General features: G+C 62.6%; 1 protein-coding gene across 1 annotated transcript; it reads left to right on the top strand.

Moving 5' to 3' along the window:
* CROCC (ciliary rootlet coiled-coil, rootletin) lies at window positions 1-24816 on the top strand. The gene is given in 42 exon segments (XM_039565587.1): window positions 1-83; window positions 1404-1543; window positions 2238-2423; window positions 2501-2584; window positions 2662-2753; window positions 2844-3009; window positions 4460-4566; window positions 4642-4848; window positions 5387-5483; window positions 5558-5653; window positions 5875-6018; window positions 6186-6268; window positions 6271-6364; window positions 7322-7482; window positions 7777-7921; window positions 8646-9006; window positions 9475-9618; window positions 9621-9666; window positions 9756-10046; window positions 10211-10352; window positions 10841-10942; window positions 11022-11054; window positions 11057-11158; window positions 11796-11927; window positions 12000-12238; window positions 12725-12851; window positions 12853-12885; window positions 12974-13084; window positions 13086-13142; window positions 13813-14131; window positions 15013-15191; window positions 15280-15400; window positions 16884-16891; window positions 17949-18131; window positions 18133-18177; window positions 18639-18899; window positions 19541-19645; window positions 19648-19704; window positions 20289-20473; window positions 21963-22081; window positions 23676-23786; window positions 24184-24816. Coding segments are annotated over 41 exon segments (5748 nt in total). The 5' UTR covers window positions 1-83; window positions 1404-1408; the 3' UTR covers window positions 24522-24816.
* The last annotated feature ends 769 nt before the right edge of the window (window positions 24817-25585 follow it).

The following is a 25585-nucleotide window of genomic DNA, read 5'->3' on the forward strand; positions in this document are numbered from 1 at the left end:
GGCTTGGGGACAGGGAGGCCGCGGCGAGGGGGTGCCCGGAGCTCGGGGGATGCTCCGTGAGCGACGCGGAGCCCTCGGCTGAGGTGGGGTCCCCGTGTCCCCCCCGGCGGGGGGAGCGGGGGATGGGAACGGGATCGGGAATGGGATCGGGAATGGCACTTGGGCAGCGGGTTTGGGAGGGCACAGGGGGGGTTGTGGTGGAAAAATCGCGGATCGGGGCGGCTCCGAGAAGTGGGGGCGGGTTTGTGGCCGCGAATGGAAAAGTGCGGCGGTCTGGGGATGGCAAATGCGAATTTACAGCGATTTGGGGATCGCAAATGCGAATTTACAGCGGTTTTGAAATCGCAAATGTGAATTTACACCGGTTTTGAGATCACAAATGCGAATTTACAGCGGTTTGGGGATCTCAGCTGTGAATCTGCAGCAGGGTTTGGGATTGTAACTAAATCTGCAGCAGGGTTTGGGACCACAAGCACAAAGTTTTAGTGATTTTGTGGTTGCAACTGTGAATCTGCAGCAGTTTTGTTGTTGTGACTGGAAACCTGCAGCAGTTTTGGGATCACAAATAGGAATTTGCAGCAGATTTGGGATCACAAATAGGAATTTGCAGCAGATTTGGGATCACAAATGCAAATTTGTGGCAGTTTTGTGACTGTGGCTATAAATCTGCAGGGCTTTTGTGACAACCAACATGAATTTGCAGCAGTTTGGGGATCACAGCTACAAACCTGCAGCAGTTTTGCTGTTGCAGCAATGAATCTGTGATGATTTTATGATCCCAAACACACATTTGCAGAGGTTTTACGTTGCAGCTGCAAAATAAAGTGGGTTTGGATCACAGCTGTAAATCTGCAGCACTTTTGTGATCCGAACACCAAATTTTGGCCATTTTGTGGTCGCAGCTGCAGATCCCCGGCGGTTTTGTGATGGCAAACACGGATCTGAACGTCCTCGCAGTCGCAACTGCAAACTCCCAGCGGGTTTTTGACCACAACTGTGCGTTCCCAGCAGCTCTTCCATCACAAACGGCATTCCTCGGAATGCCCGAGCTGTGGGAGGTGGCATTTCCAGCCGGGGCAGGGGTCAGAACGCTCCTCGTGGGCTGGAGGAGACTCACATTGAGGGGCTGGTGGGATTTTGGTGGAAATCCCTCTGTTCGTGCCTGGTTATTAAAATCAAAGCAAACATCAGGGAAAGCTCCCAAGGCGGGTTGTGGTTCCTGAGGATTCCCGAGGTTCCTATCCCTGAGGATTTTTTATCCACCTGCTGTGTGCTGGGAGGGCTCAGCCCCTTCCCGAGGGGAGCACAGCAGCTCGTGGTGGCAAAGGGCTGCATCCCGGGCCGGATCCCATCCCGGATCCCATCCCGGATCCCATCCTGCCTCTCTCCATCCCATCCCGCAGGGGCCATGGCCTCGCTGCTGTCCCTGCAGGAGGAGAACCGGATCCTGCAGCAGGAGCTGTCCCGCGTCGAGGACCTGCTGGCGCAGAGCCGGGCCGAGCGCGATGAGCTGGCCATCAAGTACAACGCCCTCAGCGAGCGCGTGAGTCCTCCCAAATCCGCCTTTTTAGCCCCAAAATCGGGGCAGTGCCAGCTCCAGCCTCGGCGTTCCCTGCGTGGGGCGGGAGAGCCGCGGTGTCCCCGCGGTGGGAATTGTCCGGGCCCGTCCCGGCGTGCCGGAGCTTGTCCCACGGGATGCACAGAGCGTCGCCGTCCATCCCTGCTTTATTTGTCCCGCTGCTTTTTGGGAAGGAGCCCCCCCTCCTCGTGGGAATCCTTCGGTTTTGCAGCGCTTTGTCCTGGCAACCAGGAATTCAAAGGGGCTTGGGCCCTTCCAGTGCTGAGTGTGGCTCCTGGGGAGACCCGAAGTGAGGGGCCGGTGGGAATCTTGGAGTATTCTGGAGGGAATCCCTCGGTTTGTGCCTCGTTATTTAAAACAAAGGAAAGCAAATATCAGGAAAATATCCCCAGGCAAGTTTTCAGTGCTGTACCCAGGGAAGGGGCTTTGCTGAACCCACAGACCGGAAGTTGAGTTATCCCTAAAAGCACCCCCGAAACTTCCCATTCATCCCCTCCCTGTGCGTGGGGAGACAGGGGAATGTGGGGATCGGGGATCTTGCCTTTGGCTGGCTGGGATTTGCCGTGGAACCGCCCGGAAGCCACGGCTTTGCCGGGACACCGCGAGTGACGCCGGGGGATGCTCAGGGGTGCCAGCCTGGGTTCCCTGCTGACCCCAGCTGGAGCAGACCCTGCGGCTGGAGCCGGAGGAGCGGGAGGCGGCGGAGAGCCGGAGCCTGGCTCAGCACAACATCGAGCTCCGGAGGCTGCTGGAGGAGGAGCAGGCCGCCTACAAGCGCAAGCTCCAGGCCTACCAGGAGGGCCAGCAGCGCCAGGCCCAGCTGGTGCAGAAGCTGCAAGCCAAGGTAAATCCTTCCCGAGGGGGCACCGGGATAATTTGGGGAGCCCTCCCATCGGTGTCAGCGCCCTGTCCCTCCTCCAGGTGTTGCAGTACAAGAAGAAATGTGGGGAAGTGGAGCAGCAGCTGCTGGAGAAGGCGACGGAGCTGGAGCAGGAGAGGCTGACGGTGAGGGAGGCTTTCGGGATCCCCTGGCCCAAACCCCCCAAATCGGGGTGATGGCCAGCGGGGGGATATTCCCACAGATCCAGCTGGATGCCAGCGGCTCCCAGCCCGAGGAGGAGAGCAGCAACGAGCTGGAGAACGCCCTGATCCGGCTGGAAGAGGAGCAACAGAGGTGGGAGGGATCCCGGGGGGGACGTGAGGATTCCCGGGGGAATGTGAGGATTCCCAGAGGGATTCTGACCACGGTCAGCCCCGATCCCAGGAGCAGCAGCCTGGTGCAGGTGAACTCGATGCTGCGGGAGCAGCTGGAACAGGCCAACGTGGCCAACGCGGCGCTGAGCGAGGACATCCGGAAGCTCACGGCCGACTGGGCACGGGCCCGGGATGAGCTGGAGCAGCGGGAGGCGGAGTGGAGGCGCGAGGAGGAGGTTTGGGAACACCCCGGGCAGGGACAGGGATCCAACAGGGAGCAGCAGTGGGGAGAGGATGTGAGGCAGGGGGTGTGGGGAGGGATGTGGGGCCATGGAGAGGGATGTGGGCCATGGAGAGGGATGTGGGGGCCATGGAGGGATGTGGGGCCATGGAGAATGTGCCATGGAGATGGGGCCGTGGAGAGGGATGTGGGGCCGTGGAGGGGATGTGGGGCTGGGAGGGATGTGGGGCCATGGAAGGGATGTGGGGCCATGAGGGGATGTGGGGCCGTGGAGAGGGATGTGGGGCCATGGAGAGGGATGTGGGGCCATGGAGAGGGATGTGGGGCCATGGAGAGGGATGGGGGCCGTGGAGGGGGATGTGGGGCCGTGGGGGGGATGTGGGGCCGTGGAGAGGGATGTGGGGCCATGGAGAGGGATGTGGGGCCATGGAGAGGGATGTGGCCCATGGAGAGGGATGTGGGGCCGTGGAGAGGGATGTGGGGCCGTGGAGAGGGATGTGGGGCCATGGAGAGGGATGTGGCCCATGGAGAGGGATGTGGGGCCGTGGAGCCGGGGGATGTGGGGCCGTGGAGAGGGATGTGGGGCCGTGGGGGGATGTGGGGCCGTGGAGAAGGGATGTGGCCCATGGAGAGGGATGTGGGGCCGTGGAGAGGGATGTGGGGCCGTGGAGGGGGATTGGGGCCATGGAGGGGGATGTGGGGCCGTGGAGAGGGATGTGGGGCCATGGAGAGGGATGTGGGGCCATGGAGAGGGATGTGGGGCCGTGGAGAGGGATGTGGCCCATGGATGTGGGAGGGTGGCCTGGGGGATGTGGGGCCATGGAGAGGGATGTGGGGCCGTGGAGAGGGATGTGGCCCATGGAGAGGGATGTGGGGCCGTGGAGGGGATGTGGGGCCGTGGAGGGGATGTGGGCCGTGGAGGGGATGTGGGGCCGTGGAGAGGGATGTGGCCGTGGAGAGGGATGTGGCCCATGGAGAGGGATGTGGGCCATGGAGAGGGATGTGGGGCCCATGGAGAGGGATGTGGGGCCGTGGAGGGGATGTGGGGCGTGGGGGATGCTGCAAAGAGCAGAACTTTGGGAGTATGGGGGTGCAAGGCAGAGGGATGTGGAGTCACTGAGGAGGGACGCAGAGCCGTGGGGGATGTTCCATGAGGAATGATTGGGGATAGGAAAGGGATATGAGGCAGGTGGATGCAGGGATGTGTCAGGGACATGGGAGGGATGTGGGGCCACGGGGAATGTCGCACGGAGAAGGATTTGGGGGTTTGGGGGATGTGATGGGAGGGGGATGCGAGGCAGGGACGTGTCCCTCACCCCTCTCCGTGCCCACAGGAATTGGGGTGGGGCTGTGGCGCACTGTAGGGATGACGGGTGTGGCCAGGAGGGATATTTGGGAATTTGGGGACCGTGGTGGATCCCTGATCCCGCTCCATCCCACCCCAGTCCTTCAACACCTACTTCAGCAACGAGCACAGCCGGCTCCTGACCCTCTGGCGGCAGCTGGTGGCCTTCAGGCGCCACTTCGGGGAGATGAAGGCCAGCACCGAGAGGTCAGCGGGGGCCTGGGGAGGGGATCTCCCTCTGGGGATCCCCGAGCATCCATCCTGCACCTCCGCCCGCGGCAGGGACCTGTCGGAGCTGGGGCACGAGGTGTCCCGGACGGGCCGCGCCGCCCACGCCGCCTGCCTGCACCTGGCCGCCAACCTGCGGCTGGCCGAGAGCCAGGCGGGAGCGGCGCGGGAGCGGCAGGAGCTGCGCCTGGAGCAGCTGGAGGAGCAGCTGGCGGCGCGGGCACGGGATGCGGAGCTGGAGAAAGCCACCCTGACAGCGAGGTACGGGCGGCTGGGGGGCACCGGCATGGGCGAGGGGAGAGGAATGGAGGTGCGGGGGGTGCGGCACAGGATGGGATGCAGGAGCACCGGGAAGGACGCAGGAGCATCGGGAGGGATGCAGGAGCAGCGGAGGGATGCAGGAGCAGCGGGAGGGATGCAGGAGCATCGGGAGGGCTGCAGGAGCACCGGGAGGGATGCAGGAGCATCGGGAGGGCTGCAGGAGCACCGGGAAGGGTGCAGGAGCACCGGGAGGGATGCAGGAGCAGCGGGAGGGCTGCAGGAGCACCGGGAGGGCTGCAGGAGCACCGGGAGGGTTGCAGGAGCACCGGGAGGAGTGCAGGAGCACCGGGAAGGGTGCAGGAGCACCGGGAAGGACGCAGGAGCATCGGGAGGAGTGCAGGAGCACCGGGAGGGCTGCAGGGCCGCGGGGGATGTTCCACGGGGAAGATTTTGGGGGTGTGACCCGGGTGGGAAGGGGCGCGCGGCAGGCGGAGGCAGGGATGTGCGGCGGACCGGTGCTGGCCGTGTCCCGGCGCAGGCTGGAGGAGCTGACGGCGGCCCTGGAGCGGCGCCGGAGCGAGGACGAGGAGAAGGAGCGGGCGGTGGAGGCGCTGACCCTGCAGCTGCGGGAGCTGGTGGGTGCGGTGTGGGGGGCTTTGGGGGAGGCGCATCCGTCATTCCCGGCCTGATCCCGTCCCGGGGTTCGCAGGAGGCCGCGCGCGCCCGGGAGCCGGCGCCGGAGCAGGTGGAGGCTCTGCGCTCCGAGCTGGAGCTGCTCCGCCGGACGCTGCACGAGGTCACCCAGGTGCTGGGACACCCCGGGCCCACCCACGGCCAGGAGGGGCCTCTCCTGCCTCAGTGTCCCCTTCCCTGCCTCAGTTTCCCCCTTACCTGACTCGATTTCCCCTTCCCTGCCTCAGTTTCCCCTTCCCTGGACTCCATTTCCCCTTTCTCACCTTGGTTCCCCCCTTCACTGACTCAATTCCCTTCCCTGCCTCACTTTCCCCCGGATTTTCCCGGGAACAGGCGGTGCTGGCGGATGACCCCGAGGCCCCCGCGCCCTCCGTGTCCCCTCCGTGTCCCGCCGTGTCCCCTCTCCGCAGCCTCTCTGCCAGCGCCGCCGCCGCCGCCGTTCACGCGGCCCTGAGCCAGCGCCGGCTGCAGCTGGAGGTGAGGCCGGGAGGAGGAGGAGGAGGATGGGGGTGAGGAGGATGGGGATGAGGAGGGATGGGGATGGGGATGAGGAGGATGGGGATGAAGATGGAGGTGAGGAGGATGGGGATGGGGATGAGGAGGATGGGGATGAGGACGAGGATCTGATGAAGGCTGACCCCCAGGAGGCCCGGAGCCAGGCGGAGGCGGGCCGGGAGGCGGCCGGGAGCCTGCGGCGGGAGCTGGGAATGCTGGAGCAGCGGCTGGAGCAGCTGGGAGCCGAGGCCGGGAGCTGCCGGCGGGCGCAGGAGGAGGCGCAGCGGGAAGGGCTCCGGCTGCGCGCCCAGGCCGAGGGGCTGCGCAGGTACCGCCGGGCGGGCCCGGCTGGCGTCCGTCTGTCTGTCCCCGTGTGTCCGTGCGCCTGTCCCCGTGTGTCCGTGCGCCTGTCCCTGTGTGTCCGTCTGTCCCTGTGCATCCTTGTGGCCCTGCCTGTCCCGGTGTGTCCCTGTGCTCCTTGTGTCCGTCTGTCCCTGTGAATCCTTGTGTCCCCCTCTGTCCCTCTGTATCCTGTGTGTCTATCTGTCCCTGCGCTGTCTGTCCCTGTCCATCCGTCCATCTGTCCATCCGTCCATCCATCCACGAGCATCACCCCATCCCTGCACCTATCCATGTCCATCTGTCCATTCCCCCCAGCCATGTCCGTCTGCCCGTCCATCCACCCCTCCGTGTCCGTATGTCCATCCACCCACCCACGTCCATCTGTCCACCTTCCCATGTGTGTCCATCTGCCTGCCCACCCACCCGTGTCCGTGTGTTGATGTCCCCATGCCATGGTACCCATGTGTCCGTGTGTCCACGTGTCCGTGTGTCCTTGTGTTCAGGTGTCCACACGTCCCTATGTCCCTGTGTCTGTGTGTCCATATGTCCCTGTGCCCATGTCCGTGTGTCCCTGTGCCCGTGTCCATGTGTCCATGTGTCCGTGTGTCTGTGTCCATGCGTCCATGTGTCCCTGTGCCCGCGTCAGTGTCTGTGTATCTGTGTGTCTGTGTGTCCCTATGCCCCTGTGCCCCTGTCCCTGTGCCTGTGTCCGTGTCTGTGTGTCCGTGTGTCCGTGTGTCCATGTCCGTGTGTCCGTGTCCGTGTGTCCATGTGTCCCTGTGCCCCTGTGCCCCTGTCCCTGTGCCCTGTCTGTGTGTCCCTGTGCCCATGTCCCCGTGCCCGTGTCTCTGTGTCCGTGTGTCCATGTGTCCCTGTGCCCCTGTCCCTGCGCCCCCGTCTGTGTGTCGGTGTGCCCATGTCCCCGTGTCCGTGTGTCCGTCAGGGACCTGGAGCGCGCGGAGGCGGCGCTGGCGGAGGAGCAGCAGCGCGCGGGGCCCTGCAGCAGGAGCGGGAGCAGCTCCGGCGCCGCGGCGAGGGGCTGCAGGACGCCCGCGACGAGGCCGCCCGCGACGCCCAGGCTGCCCGGGAGCAGCTGGAGCACAGGTGGGCACAGGAGGGTGCAGGAGGGGCTGCTGGGGCACGGGTGGGCACAGGTGGCTGTGCTGGGGGGTACAGGTGGGTTCAGGTGGGCACAGGTGGGTGCTGGGGGACACAGGTGGGTGCACAGGGGACACAGGGGACACAGGTGGGTGCACAGGGGACACAGGTGGGTGCTGGGGGACACAGGGGACACAGGTGGGTGCACAGGGGACACAGGGGACACAGGTGGGTGCTGGGGGACACAGGGGACACAGGTGGGTGCACAGGGGACACAGGTTGGCGCTGTCCCCCGCACAGCCGGCAGCAGGCGCTGGAGCTGGAGGCGCAGCGGGCGTGGGCACAGCGGGAGCTGCTGGAGGCGCGGGAGGAGCTGAGCCGGGCGCTGCTGGAGGCGGAGCTGGCCCGGGGCGAGCAGGAGGCGCTGGCAGAGGCCCTGGGCAAGGTGGGCACCCGGACCCGCCCCACAGCGGGGCTGGGCATGGATACAGGTGCATCCCGTGGATACAGGTGCATCCCATGGGTACAGGTGCATCCCATGGGTACAGGTGGATCCCGTGGATACAGGTCCATCCCATGGGTACAGGTGGATCCCGTGGATACAGGTGCATCCCATGGGTACAGGTGCATCCCATGGGTACAGGTGGATCCCGTGGATACAGGTCCATCCCATGGGTACAGGTCGATCCCATGGGTACAGGTGCATCCTATGGGTACAGGTGCATCCCGTGGATACAGGTCGATCCCATGGGTACAGGTGCATCCCATGGGTACAGGTGCATCCCATGGGTACAGGTCCATCCATGGGTACATCCCCAGACGTGCCAGCCCTGCAGTGGGTGCAGCCCTGTGCCCCAGCTGTCCCCATGTCCTGGTTCCACAGGTGTCCCCAAGCCCCAGCTGTCCCCATGCCCCAGGTGCCCCCAAGCCCCAGGTGACCCCAGGTGCCCCTGCCCCAGCTGTCCCCATGCCCCAGGTGTCCCCAGGCCCCAGGTGACCCCAGGTGCCCCTGCCCCAGTTGCCCCGTGCCCCAGGTGTCCCCAAGCCCCAGGTGACCCCCAGGTGCCCCTGCCCCAGTTGCCCCATGCCCCAGGTGTCCCCAAGCCCCAGGTGACCCCCAGGTGCCCCTGCCCCAGTTGCCCCGTGCCAGCCGGTGCCCGCTGCTGCAGGCGCAGGGCAGCTGCGGGGAGCTGGCGGAGGCCCGGCGGGCGGCGGAGGCCGAGGAGTCGCGGCTGCGGGACGCGCTGGCCAAGACCAGCGAGCTGGCGGCCGGGCTGGCCCGGGACAAGGCGGAGCTGAGCCGGCGGCTGGAGCGGCTGGAGCAGGAGCGGGAGCGGGGCCGGCTGCGCACCCGGGAGCTGTGCCGGGAGCTGGCGCTGCTGCGGGAGCGGCTGGAGCGGCCCCCGCCCCGGGAACGAGCGGCAGGGCCCGGAGCGGGCGCGGAGGGACCCCGGGACGACGGGGGGGCTGCGGGAGGAGCTGCGGGAGCTGCGCGGGCTCCACGAGCGGCTGCGCCACAGCCTCGGCCAGGTGGGCACCGCGGGGCGACTGGGAGGGTGCTGGGGTAACTGGGAGGGATGGGGAGGGCGCCAGGGACGGGTGAGGAGGGGACATGGAGTAACTGGGAGGGTACTAGGGATAACTGGGAGGGTGCCAGGGTAACCGGGAGGAATGGGGAGGGCTCCAGGCATGGGTGGGGAGGGGGCGTGGAGTGACTGGGAGGGTACCAGGGGTAACTGGGAGGAGTGGGGAGGGTGCTGGGGTAACTGGGAGGGTGCCGGGGTAACTGGGAAGGGTGGGGAGGGGGCGTGGAGTGACTGGGAGAGTACCAGGGGTAAATGGGACAGTGCCAGGGACAACTGGGAGGCATGGGGTGGGTGTCTGGAGTAACTGGGAGGGGACATGGAGTAACTGGCTGTCCGTGAGGGGTAACTGGTGGTCCCTGGGGTGTGCCCGGTGGTCCCTGAGCTGTCACTGGTGTCACTGGTGTGCCCGCAGGCGGTGCAGGAGCAGAGCGCGGCGGCGAGGCGCTGGCGCGGGCGCGGGCGGAGCAGGAGCGGCTCCGGGCGGAGCAGGAGCGGCTGGGCCGGACTCAGGCGGCGCTGGCCCAGGACGGGGCCGGCCTGGCCGTGCAGCTCGCGGCTGCCAGCGCCAGGAGCGGCACCGCGACCGCGAGGCCGCCGGGCTCAGGTGCGAGCTGCGCCGGGGGGTGCCGGGCTCTGGTGGGTGCCGGGGCGGCTCCGGCCCCGTGCCCAGCCCCGCGCCCCGCGCTCCGGCAGGTCGGAGAAGGAGGGGCTGGAGAGCAGCGTGTTCCAGCTGCAGCAGGAGCTGGCCCAGCTCCAGGCCCGCAACCAGCAGCTGGAGGCCCAGGGCCGGACACTGGCGCAGGCCAAGGAGGCGCTGGAGGGTGAGGGGTCCCGGCCACTCGTGTGTCCCATCGGGCCGGCCGTGCCCAGCTCCAGCCCACCCGTCCCCATCTTCATCCTCATCCCCGTCATCCTCATCCTCAGCTCCATCCACCTGTCCCCACTGACAGGGGGTGTCCCCATGACCGAGGGGCGTCCCCACTGATCTGGGGGGTGTCCCCATGACACGAGGGGTGTCCCATGGCGGGGTGTCCCCATGACCAAGGGGTGTCCCCGCTGATCTTGGGGGTGTCCCCATGACCGAGGGGTGTCCCCATGACCGAGGGGTGTCCCCGCTGATCTGGGGGTGTCCCCACGGTGTCCCTCAGCCTGGCGCGGCGCGGCGGGAGCGGGCGCAGGAGCTGCGGGAGCGCCAGCGGTGGCGGTGGCCGAGCGGCCGCGGTGACAGCGGCCCTGCAGAGCGCCCGCGACGCCCACCGGGAGCAGCTCGAGCACCTCCAGCGAGAGAAGGTGCGCACGGGGCGGGGGGCACGAGGTTTGGGGCTGCGGGATTGATTTTGGGGGCTGTGGTGGTGATTTTGGGACTTTGGGGTACTGTGGTGGGGTTTTTTAGGGCGTGATGGTGAATTTTTGGGTGTGATGGTGATTTTGAGGCGTTTTAAGGATGATTGTAGGGGCACGATGTTGGTTATTGGGGAATAATGTTGGGTTTTGGGGCGAAATGTTGGGTTTTGGGGTAAATTTTTGGGTGTTGTGGCTCAGTGGCGATTTTTGGGGTGAAATATAGATTTCTGGGGTGCAGAGCTGATTTTTGATGCACACGCTGATTGTTGAGGGCACAGTGGTGATTTCTGGGGTGCAACCTTGATTCCTGACGTTCCCGCTGATTTTTGGCGCACGATGCTCGGGGTGCAGTGCTGCTCGTTTGGGTTCACTGATGACATTTTTGGGGTTCACTGATGATTTTTGGGGTTCCTCGATGATCTGTGGGGGTTGCAGAGGAGCTGGAGGCCGAGCGGGGCCGGCTGGTGCAGGAGCACGAGGAGCTGGTGGCCGAGCTGGCGGCAGCGCGGCAGCAGCGCCAGAGCGAGAAGCAGCAGGTGGGTGACCCCGGTGCCCCCCCGGCCCTGTGCCAGCCCCGTGTCCCCCAGCCCTGGGCCAGCCCTGCTGTCCCCCCAGGCGCTGGCGCTGCAGGAGGAGGAGCGGGTGGCCCTGGCGGGGGCCACTGGCGGGGCTCCAGCGGAGCCTGGACGAGGGCCACGGCCGAGCTGGAGCAGCAGCGGCGAGAGGTCACGAGCCACCAGGAGAAGGAGCAGGTGGGTTTGGGGGGCTCCCAGGACCCCCCCCAGGGTGGCACAGAGGCCCACAGAGCCCCCACTTCAAGCCCCCGTGCCCAGGTGTCCCCCCCTCATTGCGACCCCCCATTGCCAAAGTGTCCCCTCCTACTGTGGCCACCATGCCTGGGGGTCCCCCATGTCACCCCCCAGTTCCTGGGTGTCCCCCACTGCAACCCCTCCTGTCTGAACATCTCCTGTGGCCCCCCCATGCCTGGGGATCCCCCATGCCACCCCCCATTGCATCTCCCCATTCATGGCTATCCCACATGGCCCCCCCATTGAAGCCCCCCTTTCTGGGTATCCCCCCCACTGCAGCCCCCCATGCCCCCAAATGCACCCCCTGCCTGAGCCTCACCCCCACCACTGCACGACCCCCGCAGTGACCCCTTTCTCGCAGCCCCCCAACTTCACCCCACATTGTCCCCGAGCAGTGGGGCTCAGCTGTGGTACCTGAGCCCCCTCACCCCATCCCTGTACCACCCCCATTGCCCCCCTCTTCCTGGGACCCCCATCCCCATTGCCCCCCTGCCTCCGGGACCCCACCCCCGTCGTGCCGCCCCCCGGGAGCCCCCAAAGGAGGGCGGAGGGGGGTCTCAAGGTGCCGTGCCCCGCTCAGGGCTTGGCCGCGGAGCTGCGCTCGCTGCGGGCGCGGGCGGAGGAGGCGGCGCTGAGCCACGAGCGGGAGGCGAGGACGCTCCGGGACGAAGCGGCAGCGGCGGCCAAGCAGCGGGACAGCGCCCTGCGGGAGGCGAGTTCCCCCCCCAAACGCCTTCCCGCCCCTCTAAGTCCCCGAAGCCCCCTAAATCCCGGCTCGGGGCAGGCGGAGGAGGCGCGGGCGCAGCTGCGGGCGGTGGCGGAGGCGCGGGCGGCGGCGCGGCGGGAGCTGCAGGAGGCGCAGCGCCAGGCCCGGGACAGCCGCGAGGGCCGGGACGCGGAGCGGCGGCGGGCGCAGGAGGCGCGGCGGGCCCTGGGCGACGCGGGCCGCGAGAAGGAAGCGCTGCAGCGCTCCAACGAGGAGCTGCGGGCGGCCCTGCGGCGCGCCGAGGGAGAGCGCATCAGGTCGGGAGGGCGGGATGCGCCGGGACACGGGATGCCCGAGCTGGGAGGTGCAGGGGGAGGGTGCGGCGCCTTGGAGGGGATGCTCAGGGCTGGAAGGATGCTCAGGATAAGGGAACGTCCAGGCTGGGAGATACAGGAGTCGGAGTGATGGCTGGGACAAGAGGCTGCCCAAGCTGGGAGATGCAGGAGTTGGGAGACGCTCAGGATGAGGGAAGCAGAAGTTTGGAGATGCAGGAGTTGGGAGACGCTCAGGATGAGGGAAGCTGGGAATTACAAGGATGATCCCCACCCTGGAGGGCGATGCCTGGGCTGGGGGTGATGCTCGGGACACAGGGACGCTCAGGTTGGGATGCTCTGGTCGGGATGGGGCGATGCTCCAGGTCAGGGGGGCACTCAGGACAAGGTGATGGAAATTTGGGGATGGGGACGGGCACAGCTGGGGCAGTGCTGGGGGGTGCTGCCAGCCCCTGCTCCGCGCTGCCGCAGCCTGAAGCGCTCCGGGGAGGACAAGGAGCAGCGGCTGGCGCTGCTGGAGGCGGCGCGGGCGGCGGCCGAGCGGGAGGTGTCGGAGCTGCGGGCGGCGCTGCGGGGGCTGGAGCGCGCCCGCCTCGAGAAGCCGCCGGGAGCTGCAGGAGCTGCGCCGCCAGGTCAGGGACAGCGGGGACGGCGGGGGTGGCACAGCCCCTCCCCGGCCTTCGGGGGCGTCCCCGAACCGCTGCCGCCGCCCGTGGGCAGGTGAAGGAGCTGGACAGCGAGAACAGCCGGCGGGGCCGAGAGCTGGGGGAGCTGCAGGCGCGGGTGGCCCTGGAGGAGCAGCGGGAGCAGCGGAGCCGCCGCGAAGCCTCCGGGCCTCCGGCAGAAGGTGGCGGAGAGCGAGGCCGGCACCGAGGCCGCCAGGAAGGAGGTGAGGGCACCCTTCGTGGGTGTCCCGTGTCCCGAAGTGTCCCTGTCCCGCCACAGCTGGCTATCCTGTGTGTCTGGAGGTGTCCCTGTCCCCGAACCCCATAGCTTGGTGCTTTTTGTCCCCAGTCATCCCCGTCACTGTGGTATCCTGTGTCCCCTGGAGTTCCCATCACCCCACTGCTCCATCCCCTGCATCCCTGGAGTTCCCATCACCCCACTGCCCCATCCCCTGCATCCCTGGAGCTCCCATCACCCCACTGCCCCATCCCCTGCATCCCTGCAGTTCCCTGTTACCCCAGTGCCCCATCCCCTGCATCCCTGGGTGTTCCCATCACCCCACTGCCCCATTCCCCGCATCCCTGGAGTTCCCATCACCCCAGTGCCCCATCCCCTGCATCCCTGGAGTTCCCTGTTACCCCACTGCCCCATCCCCTGCATCCCTGGGTGTTCCCATCACCCCACTGCCCCATTCCCCGCATCCCTGGAGTTCCCTGTTACCCCACTGCCCCATCCCCTGCATCCCTGCAGTTCCCTGTTACCCCACTGCCCCATCCCCTGTGTCCTTACGGGTCCTCCATCCCCATTGCTCCCTCCCTGCCATCCCCGTCCCTCCATGCCTCCCACGCCCCCGTTCCCCTCTCTCCTCACCCCTTCCCTCGCGGCTCCCGCAGCTGCAGCAGCTCCAGCAGCGCCTGGCGGAGGCGGAGCAGGAGTTCCGGCAGCGGGAGCAGGAGCTGTCCCGCAGCCTGGAGGAGGCGCGGGGCAATGAGAAGAAGCTGCTGGCGGACGCCCGGAACCTGCAGCTGAAGGTGGAGGCGGCGCGGGCCGAGGTGGCCGAGCTGGGGCTGCGGCTGAGCGCGGCGCAGGGCCGGGCCCAGGGGCTGGAGGCGGAGCTGGCCCGGGGCGAGGAGCAGCGCAGGGCCACCGAGTCCCGCCTGGGCGGCCTCCAGGCCACCCTGCGCCGCACCGTGGCCGTCGCCAGGGCCAAGGGTGAGCGGCCCCGGCTGGGGCTGAGGGGAAGGGACGTGTCCCTCTGCGGGACCCCGTGTCACCCCACTGACCCAGCCCTGGGGGTCTCCAGCACACCAGTGCTGCGGCCCCTGCATCCCGGGGGTCTCCATACCCCCAAATTCCATCCCCTGCATCCCGGGGGTCTCCACACCCCCAAATTCCATCCCCTGCATCCCCGGGGTCTCCATACCCCCAAATTCCAACCCCTGCATCCCTGGGGTCTCCATACCCCCAAATTCCATCCCCTGCATCCCCGGGGTCTCCAAACCCCCAAATTCCAACCCCTGCATCCCCGGGGTCTCCAAACCCCCAAATTCCAACCCCTGCATCCCTGGGGTCTCCCAAACCCCCCAAATTCCATCCCCTGCATCCCCGGGGTCTCCCAACCCCCCAGATTCCATCCCCTGCATCCCGGGGGTCTCCCACACTCCAAATTTCACCCCCATCATCCCCGGGGTCTCCCAAACCCCCAAATTCCATCCCCTGCATCCTCTGGGTCTCCCAACCCCCCAAATTCCATTCCCTGCATCCCCTGGGTCTCCCAAACCCCCAAATTCCAACCCCTGCACCCCGGGGTCTCCCAAACCCCCAAATTCCATCCCCTGCAGCCCTGGGGTCTCCCAACCCCCCAAATTCCATCCCCTGCATCCCCTGGGTCTCTAAACCCCCAAATTCCATCCCCTGCATCCCCTGGGTCTCTAAACCCCCAAATTCCACCCCCTGCATCCCCAGGGTCTCCCAAACCCCCAAACTCCATCCCTTGCATCCCCTGGGTCTCTAAACCCCCAAATTCCATCCCCTGCATCCCTGGGGTCTCCATACCCCCCAATCTCCCCCCTGCCCCCCTTTGCTCCCCACAGCTCCATCCCCCCAGCCCAGCCCGGTGTCCCCCCGCCTCCCCGCTTTTTCCCCCACAGGCGGGGGCCCGGAGGGGCCGGGAAGCCCCGGCTCGTTCCCGGATCCCGACGCCGATCCCGAGGCGCTGCGGGCGGCGCTGCGGGAATTCCTGCGGGAGCTGCAGGACGCGCAGCGGGAGCGGGTGCGTCCCCCTGTGCCTCCCGTCCCCGCTACCCCAAAAAGGCCCTTGGCCAGCCCGTTGCCAGCCCGGTGCCGTGTTCCCGGCGCAGGAGGAGCTCCGGGGGCAGCTGGGCAGCCTGGGCCGGCGCCTGGCGGAGGCGGAGGCGGAGCGGGACAGCGCCGGCGCCCGCGCACAGCAGCTCCAGAAACTGCTGGAGGAGAGCGAGCAAGGTGAGGGGGGGTTTTTGGAGTTGGGGGATTCGGGGTGGTTTGGAGCCTCCACAGCGAGTGGGAGCTTGGAGGGAAACTGAGGCACCGGGAGGGGAGGGTGCTCCCCGGGATTTCCTCCAAAATCCTGGTGGAAAACGTCGTAAATCCCAGTAAACCCCAGTAAAACTCTTCTGTATCGCCTTTAAACCCCAGTGCAAGTGGTAAAAACTTCCGTGTATCTCTCTAAACGCAATAAAACCCCTCTGCATGCCCCATAAATCCCAGTAAGACGGGTAAAACTTTCGTGGATGCCCATAAATCTCACTAAAACTGGTAAACTCCCCTATGGATCCCATGTAAATACCAGTTAAACTGGTAGACTCCACAAAACCCAGTAAAATCCCCCGTGCAAACTCCATAAACCCCAATAAAGTGGGCAGAACCTGTCTGCATCCCACGTAAATCCCAGTAAAACCAGTAAATTCCCTGTGTATTTCCTGCAAACCCCAATAAAACGGCTGAAAAAACCCTGAGCAAACTCCATAAATCCCAATAAAATTAAATTTAAAAGCCAAAACATTAAATAATAATAATTTTAAAACCCAACCCATTTAAAAAATCCCCATAAACTGCAGTGAAACTGGTGAACTCCCCTGCAGATCCCACGTAAATCCCAGTAAAACCCGTAAACTCCCTGGGCAGTCTCCATAAATCCCAATAAAGTGGGTAAAAGCCCTGTGCATCCCTCTTAAACCCCGGTAAACCCAAGAACCCCTCCCAGTTTATCGCCCATAAACTCCAAATAAATCGGGAAAATCTGCCTGCGCCCCACAGGCACCCCAGGAAAACTGGGAAATGCCCTGAGCAAACGCCATAAATCCCAATAAAGTGGGTGAAACGCCCCCTGAATGTCCCATAAACCTTGGTAAAACTGGTAACCTCCAGCGGATCCCCTGTAACTCCCAGTAAAACTGGGAACCCCCCCGTGCAAACTCCGTAAATCCCAGTAAAATGGGTAAAACCCCTGTGCACCCCCATGAACCCCAGCAGAACTGGGAACTCCCCAGTGGGTCCTCGGTAAACCCAGGAAAACTGGGCAAACCCCTGTGCATCCCCCTTAAATCCCAGCAACCCCCCTGCCTCCCCAGTAAACCCCAGTCAACTCCTGCTGAATCCCTTTAAATCCCAGTCAACCCCCCTAAACCCCAGTAAATCCCCATAAATCCCAGTAACCCCCCGTAAACCCCCCTAAAACCCCAGTAAACCCCCTAAAACCCCAGTCAACCCCCCTAAACCCCAGTAAATCCCCATAAATCCCAGTAACCCCCCTAAAACCCCAGTAAACCCCCATAAATCCCAGTAACCCCCCCAAAACCCCCTAAAACCCCAGTAACCCCCCTAAAACCCCAGTAAAGCCCCCTAAACCCCAGTAACCCCCCAACATCCCCTGTAAACCTCTCTGCAACTCCCATAAACCCCAATAAACCCCTGCTGCATCCCCCAGAAACCCCAGTAAACCCCAGTAACCCCCTCTGCACCCCCACAAACCCCAGTAACCCCCCTCTTTCTCCCAAATCCCCGGTGTCCCCTCTTTCCCCCCAAGCCCCGGTGTCCCCTCTGTCCCCTCAAATCCCCGGTGTCCCCTCTTTCCCCCCAAGCCCCGGTGTCCCCTCTTTCCCCCAAATCCCTGGTGTCCCCTCTTTCCCCCCAAATCCCCGGTGTCCCCTCTTACCCCCAAATCCCCGGTGTCCCCTCTTTACCCCCCCAAATCCCCGGTGTCCCCTCTTTACCCCCAAATCCCCGGTGTCCCCTCTTTCCCCCCCAAATCCCCGGTGTCCCCTCTTTCCCCCAAGCCCCGGTGTCCCCTCTTTACCCCCAAATCCCCGGTGTCCCCTCTTTCCCCCCCAAATCCCCGGTGTCCCCTCTTTCCCCCAAGCCCCGGTGTCCCCTCTTTCCCCCCAAATCCCCGGTGTCCCCTCTTTCCCCCCAAATCCCCGGTGTCCCCTCTTTCCCCCAAGCCCCGGTGTCCCCTCTTTCCCCCAAATCCCCGGTGGTCCCCTCTTTACCCCCCAAAGCCCGGTGTCCCCTCTTTCCCCCCAAATCCCCGTGTCCCCTCTTTCCCCAAATCCCCGGTGTCCCCTCTTTCCCCCAAATCCCCGGTGTCCCCTCTCTCCCCCCAAGCCCCGGTGTCCCCTCTTTACCCCCAAATCCCCCGGTGTCCCCTCTCTCCCCCAAGCCCCGGTGTCCCCTCTTTCCCCCAAGCCCCGGTGTCCCCTCTTTACCCCCAAAGCCCCGGTGTCCCCTCTTTACCCCCAAGCCCCGGTGTCCCCTCTTTACCCCCCAAATCCCCGGTGTCCCCTCTTTACCCCCCAAATCCCCGGTGTCCCCTCTTTACCCCCAAATCCCCGGTGTCCCCTCTTTCCCCCCAAATCCCCGGTGTCCCCTCTTTACCCCCCAAATCCCCGGTGTCCCCTCTTTCCCCCCAAGCCCCGGTGTCCCCTCTCTCCCCCAAATCCCCGGTGTCCCCTCTCTCCCCCAAATCCCCCGGTGTCCCCTCTCTCCCCCCAAGCCCCGGTGTCCCGGTAACGCGGGCAGGGCCCGCTCCCGCCGCGCTGACCCGCGGGCCCCGCTGTGGCCCGCGCAGGGCCGCCGAGAGCTGAGCGGCTCCCGGGCCGCGCTGCTGCTGCGGGAGGAGACCCTGCGCCATTCCCAGCGGGAATGCCGCGAGCTGCGGGACAGGCTGGCGGGCCTGAGAGCGGAGCCTGCGCTCCTCCGAGCGGGAGCGCCGCGCGGCGCAGGTGGGAATGTGCGGAGTCCAGGTGGGAATGCGGGACAGGCCGGGCGGGAAGGATGGGTATCCCGGGCGGGAAGGATGGATATCCCGGGTGGGAAGGATGGATATCCCGGGTGGGAACGATGGATATCCCGGGTGGGAACGATGGATATCCCGGGTAGGAATGATGGAGGCAGTCCAGGTGGGGGGGATGATGGGTATTCCAAGCGGGAATGTTGGGCAGTCCAGGCGGGAATAATGGGTATCCCATGTGGGAACGCCGGGCAGCACAGGCAGGAATGTGGGACAGTCCAGGTGGGAACGCTGGGTGTCCCAAGTGGGAATGCTGGACAACCCATTTGGGAATGCTGGGTAGTCAAGGTGGGAGTGATGGGTACCCCAGGTGGGAATGTGGGGCAGCCCAGGTGGGAACGCCGGGCTGCACAGGCGGGAATGCGGGCCAGTCCGGGTGGGAATGCGGGCCAGTCCGGGTGGGAATGCCGGGCAGTCCCTGCGGGCACGGCTGCGCGCCCGGCACATCCCGGCTCCAATGCCGCGTCCCGGCGGCTCCAGGAGAAGCTGGGCGAGCTGGAGGAGGCCCGGCAGAGGCTGGAGCTGTGCGAGAGCCGGAGCTCCCGGCTGGAGCTGCAGCGGCGGGCGCTGGAGGGGGAGCTGGGCCGCGCCCGGCGCGCTCTGGCGGAGCGGGACGCGGAGGCGCGGGAGCGAGCGGAGCTGCTGCGGACACAGGTACGGCACCGATCCCGGCACATTCTGGGAAATCCCGTCCACAGTTCCCCCTCCGCCCCCTCCCAGTGCCTCCTGAAACACTTCCCAGTCCCACAGGTCCCCCTCAGCCCCCTCCCAGTTCCCACTGAACCCGCTCCCAGTTCCCAAAGTCTCCACAGTTCCTCCGAACCCACTCCCAGTTCTCCCTGAATCCCCTCCCAGTTACGCCTGAATCACCTCATGGTTCCCACAGTTCCTCCCAAACGCCTTCCCAGTTTGCCCTAAACCCACTCCCAGTCCCCCCAGTTCCCCCGGACCCCATTCCAGTTGTCCCCAGTTCCCCCAAAACCCCTCTCAGTCGCCCAGTTCTCCCTGAATCCCCTCCCAGTTCCCCTTTAACCCTCTCTCAGCTCCCCCAGTTCCCCCAAACCCCTTCCAAGTCCCCCAGTCCCCCCTGAATCCCCTGCACCTCCTCCCGTTCCCCCGAGCCCTTTCCCAGCCCCACAGTTCCCCCCGAACCCCTTCTCAGTCCCCCTAAACCCCCTCCCACTTCCCCCAGTTCCCCTGAACCCCTTCCCAGACCCCCCATTTCCCCCCGAGCCCCCTCCCAGTCCCCCCAGTCCCCCAGTTCCCCCACTCTCCGCCTCCGTTGCCGGGCGCAGCTGGCTCAGGCCGAGCCCGGCTCCGGGCCGCTTCCCGGTGCTGCCGGACAGCGGCTCCCGGGGGGACGCTGCGGGCCGTGCCCGAGGGCTCCCGGCTCCACGAGCGGCTCCTGCAGCTCCAGAACGCCCTGGCCGCCGGCGAGACGGACCGGAGGCTGCTCCAGGTGCGATCGGAACCCCCTCCCGGTGCCCCCAGTTCCTCCCGAACCCCCTCCCCGTTCCCCTGAACCCCTTCCCGGTCCCCTCATTCTCCCTGAACCCCTTTCCCAGTCCCCCCAGTTCCCCCCAAACCTCCTCCCACTTCCTCCCTGGAACCCTTTCCCACTTCCCCCAGTTCCCTCTGAACCCCTCCCAGTGCCCCCATTCATCCTGAACCAATCCCAGTCCCCCCCAGTTCCCACTGAAACCCCTCCCACTTCCCCCCGGACCCTTTCCCAGCTGCCCCAGTCCCTCTTAACCCCCTCCCAGTTTTTCCTGAGCCCATTCCCAGTCCCTCTGAGCCCCCTGCCAGTCCCCGGTGTCCCGGGGGTGTCCTGGGGTGTCCCAGGGTGTCCCGGTGTCCCGAGGGTGTTCCAGGGTGTCCCGAGGGTGTCCCGGGGCTGTCCTGGGGTGTCCCAGGGTGTCCCGGGGGTGTCCCGAGGTGTCCGGGGCTGTCCCGGGGCTGTCCCGGTGTCCCGGGGTGTCCCAGGGTGTTCCGGGGTGTCCCAGGGTGTCCCGGGGCTGTCCCGGTGTCCCCCCGGTGTCGCAGGAGGGGCTGGAGGAGGCGCGGCGGGCGCTGGCGGAGGCGCGGCGGAGAAGGGAATGCTGCGGGAGCAGCTGCGGGAGCAGCGGGAGCTGGGAATGCTGCGGGAATCGGGAATGCTGCGGGAGCTGGGAATGCTGCGGGAGCCGGGAATGCCGCCCAACAGGGAACCCCAGGACCGGCAGCAGGAGGTGAGCGGGGGGGGGTGCACCCAAATTCCCTGACCTTTGACCCCAGACAGGACCCTGTGGATCCCCCATAAATAATTATCTAATGATTATCTAATGTCTGTATTATCATATCTCATTATCTGGTACTGCATTAGATAACAGATTTATTATCTGGTGTAGGTATTTTAAAATACACCTTTTTTACTCTGGTATATTTGGGGCTTTATCTGTATTTTTATCTATTTTACAGAATAATTTCTGCATTTACGTATCTACTTCCCATTTTATACATATTTACAAATTTTACTCTATTTCTGTATTATTCTGTATTTTCGGATTTTATATATTATATATTTAATATATAATATATTATAGATAATATATTATATCTAGATATATATTTTTTATATCTTATGTGTATACTTCTGGCTTCACATATTTTTATCTCTATTATACATACTTTAATATATATTTATATATTCCATGTTTTTATATCTGCTACACATGCTTTAATGCCTATTTTTAAAAGTACACACGTAAATATTTATTTTGCCTGTATCTACACATAAAAATATCTAAAATATACTTTTATATATTCAATATCTTTATTTATTTTTATCTTAAATAGCCTAATTTATATTAAGTATATTTATATATTTATAGCATATTAAGTACTATTTATAATAAGTATATACAAGATCTAGAACATGTTATAGATAATTAGCATGTTTATAATAAAATAGATCTATATTAATATTAAATATAGAAATATTTAAAATAAAAATGCATATATATTTATAGAATACATACAGTATGCATTTATACAGCACAGAAATGTTATATGTAACATGATATTTATAAAATATCATAGAATAATTATGTGTAATTATTATATATAAAATATAATAGAATATATACAATAGAATGTGTATAATATAATATAATATAATATATATTCTATTAATATAAAACATATAAGTATTTTACATAATTATATATAAAATATAATTATATTAAATACAATTATATATATCATATCAATATTACACATCAAATAATAGATTATTGTTATGAATTATAGAAATATAAATATTATATAGATACAATTTTGTATTTTATTAATTTTTAATGGTTTAACTATATAATATATATTTTATTACGAACATATATTAAATATGCAGATATTTAACGCATTCTGGATATTGTATATATTTATTATACACATAGGCTATTTAAAATAATATTATTATTTATATTTATAATTATATATTAATAATAATATTATATAATAATAATATTTATTAAAATTAATACATTGAATCTATTAAAATGTCTTTTAGATATTTTTATGTGTATATATGAGCAAAATCGATATGTGTGTATACGTATTTTAAGAATAGGTATTGAAATAGGTGTAAGGGATGTAAGAGCACCCGTAACAAACAAATACATGAATATTTCTGTATTTATACCTGCATCTCTCTGTACGAACCGCCCCCGTCTCTCCCAGCGCCCGCAGCAGCAGCAGCAGCAGCAGGAACCTCCCGGCCGGGCCGGGCTCCCGCAGCTCCGGCGGGCTCGGCCGAGCAGCAGCTGCAGGAGGCTCGGAAGCGAATCCAGGTGCTGCGGGTGGGTGCCTGCGCCGGGAGCTGATCCCGATCCACGGGCTGGGAGCTGATCCCGATCCACCGGGCTGGGAGCTGATCCCGATCCCTGGGATGGGAGCTGATCCCAATCCCTGGGCTGGGAGCTGATCCCGATCCCTGGGCTGGGAGCTGATCCTGATCCCTGGGCTGGGAGCTGATCCCGATCCCTGGGCTGGGAGCTGATCCTGATCCCTGGGCTGGGAGCTGCTCCTTTGGGACCTGATCGTGATCCCTGGGCCTGGGCTGCTCCTTCGGGGGCTCATCCTGATGGGAACGAGCCGGTGCTGCTGCTGGGATGGGGCCGGGCTCGTTCCGCATGGAATGATCCCAGTGCTGGTACTGGGATGGGGCCGGGCTCGTTCCCATGGGAATGATTCCCAGTGCTGGTACTGGGATGGGGCCGGGCTCGTTCCAACGGGAATGATCCCAGAGCTGGTACTGGGATGGGCCGGGCTCATTCCCATGGGAATGATCCCAGTGCTGGTACCGGGATGGGCCGGGCTCGTTCCCATGGGAATGATCCCAGTGCTGCTGCTGGGATGGGGCCGGGCTCGTTCCAACGGGAATGATCCCAGTGCTGCTGCTGGGATGGGGCCGGGCTCGTTCCCAATGGGAATGATCCCAGTGCTTGGTACTGGGATGGGGCCGGGCTCGTTCCAATGGGAATGATCCCAGTGCTCGGTACTGGGATGGGCCGGGCTCGTTCCCATGGGAATGATCCCAGTGCTGGTACTGGGATGGGGCCGGGCTCGTTCCCATGGGAATGATCCCAGTGCTGGTACTGGGGATGGGCCGGGCTCGTTCCAATGGGAATGATCCCAGTGCTGGTACTGGGATGGGCCGGGCTTGTTCCAACGGGAATGATCCCAGTGCTGGTACTGGGATGGGGCCGGGCTCGTTCCAACGGGAATGATCCCAGTGCTGGGTACCGGGATGGGCCGGGCTCGTTCCCATGGGAATGATCCCAGTGCTGGTACTGGGATGGGCCGGGCTCGTTCCCATGGGAATGATCCCAGTGCTGGTACTGGGATGGGCCGGGCTCGTTCCAACGGGAATGATCCCAGTGCTGGTACTGGGATGGGCCGGGCTCGTTCCAACGGGGAATGATCCCAGAGCTGGTACTGGGATGGGGCCGGGCTCGTTCCAACGGGAATGATCCCAGAGCTGGTACTGGGATGGCCGGGCTCGTTCCAATGGAATGATCCCAGTGCTGGTAGTGGGATGGGCCGGGCTCGTTCCAACGGGAATGATCCCAGAGCTGGTACTGGGATGGGGCCGGGCTCGTTCCAACGGGAATGATCCCAGAGCTGGTACTGGGATGGGCCGGGCTCGTTCCAATGGGAATGATCCCAGTGCTGGTACTGGGATGGGCCGGGCTCGTTCCAACGGGAATGATCCCAGTGCTGGTGCTGGGATGGGGCCGGGCTCGTTCCAGCTGGAAGGGGTTGTTGGTGCTGGGGATGGGGCCGGGCTCGTTCCAGCTGGGAAGGGGTTGTTGGTGCTGGGATGGGGCCGTTCCGGGGTGCCCGCCGCAGGGCAGTGCCCACTTTGGGGTGCCGGGCACCCCTCCCCGCCAGGCGCAGGTGTCGGCGCTGGAGCTCCCGGGCCCGGCCGCTCCCCGAGCGCCTCCGGAGCTGCAGCGGGAGCTGGAGCGGCTCCGGCTCGGCCGCGGGGACCTGGAGGAGCAGGTGAGGGGGCACGGCCGGGGGACACGGGGCATGCCGGGGGGACACGGCCAGGGGGACACGGCCATAGGGGGACACGGGGACACGCCAGGGGACACGGGCCGGGGGGACACGGGGGCATGGGCCAGGGGACACGGGGGCATGGCCGGGGGACACGGCCAGGGGGACACGGCCAGGGGGGCACGGGGACACGGCCAGGGGGACACGGGGGCATGGCCGGGGGACACGGCCAGGGGACACGGGGGCATGGCCGGGGGACACGGGGGCATGGCCGGGGGGACACGGGGACACGGCCAGGGGGACACGGCCATAGGGGACACGGGGAACACGGCCAGGGGACGCGGTGCCTTCCCCGGCCCCACAACCTCCCCCTCCCTCCCTCCCTCCCTCCGTCCCCCAGATCGCGCTGCTCAAGGAGCAGGAGCTGCAGCGGCATCCCCCCGGAACGTAGGGAATTCCGGGAATTCCGGGAATTCCGGGCCGTCCGCAGAGCTCGCGCAGCTCCGCTCAGGGCTGAGGGGATCCAACCCCATCCCAAAATCCAGAGCAGAGCCCGGCACGGCTCAGCCCAGGGAGGAGGGGGATCCATCCCTCTCCCTGTGCTCCAAACCCACAGCGATTGTTGCCTCCTCATTCCCATTTCTCCAGGAAAAAGCTGCACTTTTCCCACCAGACAACAAAATTTGTCTATTTTTGATACAATTTGGGACCCTGTGGAGGGTTTTCCCATTGTCCTGATGTAGTTTTTAATGGAATAGGGAAATATTCCCTTTTTTAGCCCCAGAAGACCCAACCGATCCCTTCCCCTCCCGCCTTCCCCTCACCACATCCTCATTTCCCCCCTTTTTCTAACAGAAAACTCCCTGGATTTGTGTTTTTGGAGGATTTTTTTAGGAACTAGCGGGATTTTTATACGGATTCTTTGGGAATCGGGGGTTTTCACTGGTGCTCCGAGGTTGGGAAAACCACGGGAAGGGAGGGGGTGGCTCCGGCCCCCGGCAGTCCCGGCGGGAATAAACGTGGATAAATCCAGGCTGGAAGTTCGGAGGGATTTTTTGGGGGAGGGGGGGGTTGGCAAAAATTTTGGGAGTGCCCAGATTGGGGCTGGGTTGAATTAGATCCCTAAATAATAATGAAAAATAAGAATCACTAATAAGAACTAGACAATAATTAATAACCAACAACAATCATCATTAAATACGAAGGGCAAAGGTTAAGAAATCAGAACAAATAGCAAATAATGGTGATCATAAAGCTGCACCCTATAGATGAGAGAGGAGCTTCAGGGGGAAATTCACCCTATAGAGGGGAAAATCCCCCTATAGAGGGGAAATTCACCCTATATAGGAAGGAAATTCACCCTATAGAGGGGAAATTCACCTTATAGAGGGGAAATTCACCCTATATAGGAGGGAAATCCACCCTATAGAGGAGAAAATCACCCTATAGAGGGGAAATGCACCCTATAGATGAGAAATGCATCCTATAGAGGGGAAAATCACCCTATAGAGGGGAAATACATCCTATATAGGAGAGAAATGCACCCTATAGAGGGGGAAATCACCCTATAGATGAGAAATGCATCCTATAGAGGGGAAAATCACCCTATAGAGGGGAAATACACCCTATAGATGGGAAACAGAGCCTATAGATGAGCCGCTCCCTGCATATGAGGGCTGTGCCCTATATATGAGAGACGCCTATGACCGAGGGGTAGTGAGTGTTGGGCACACCCCATACACGAGGGAGGTACCCTATAGACGAGCAGTACCCAGCACAGAGATGCACCCTACAGGCGAGGG

Source organism: Corvus cornix, chromosome 27 (assembly GCF_000738735.6).
Source record: "Corvus cornix cornix isolate S_Up_H32 chromosome 27, ASM73873v5, whole genome shotgun sequence".
In the NCBI taxonomy this organism is placed as follows: Eukaryota; Metazoa; Chordata; class Aves; order Passeriformes; family Corvidae; genus Corvus; species Corvus cornix.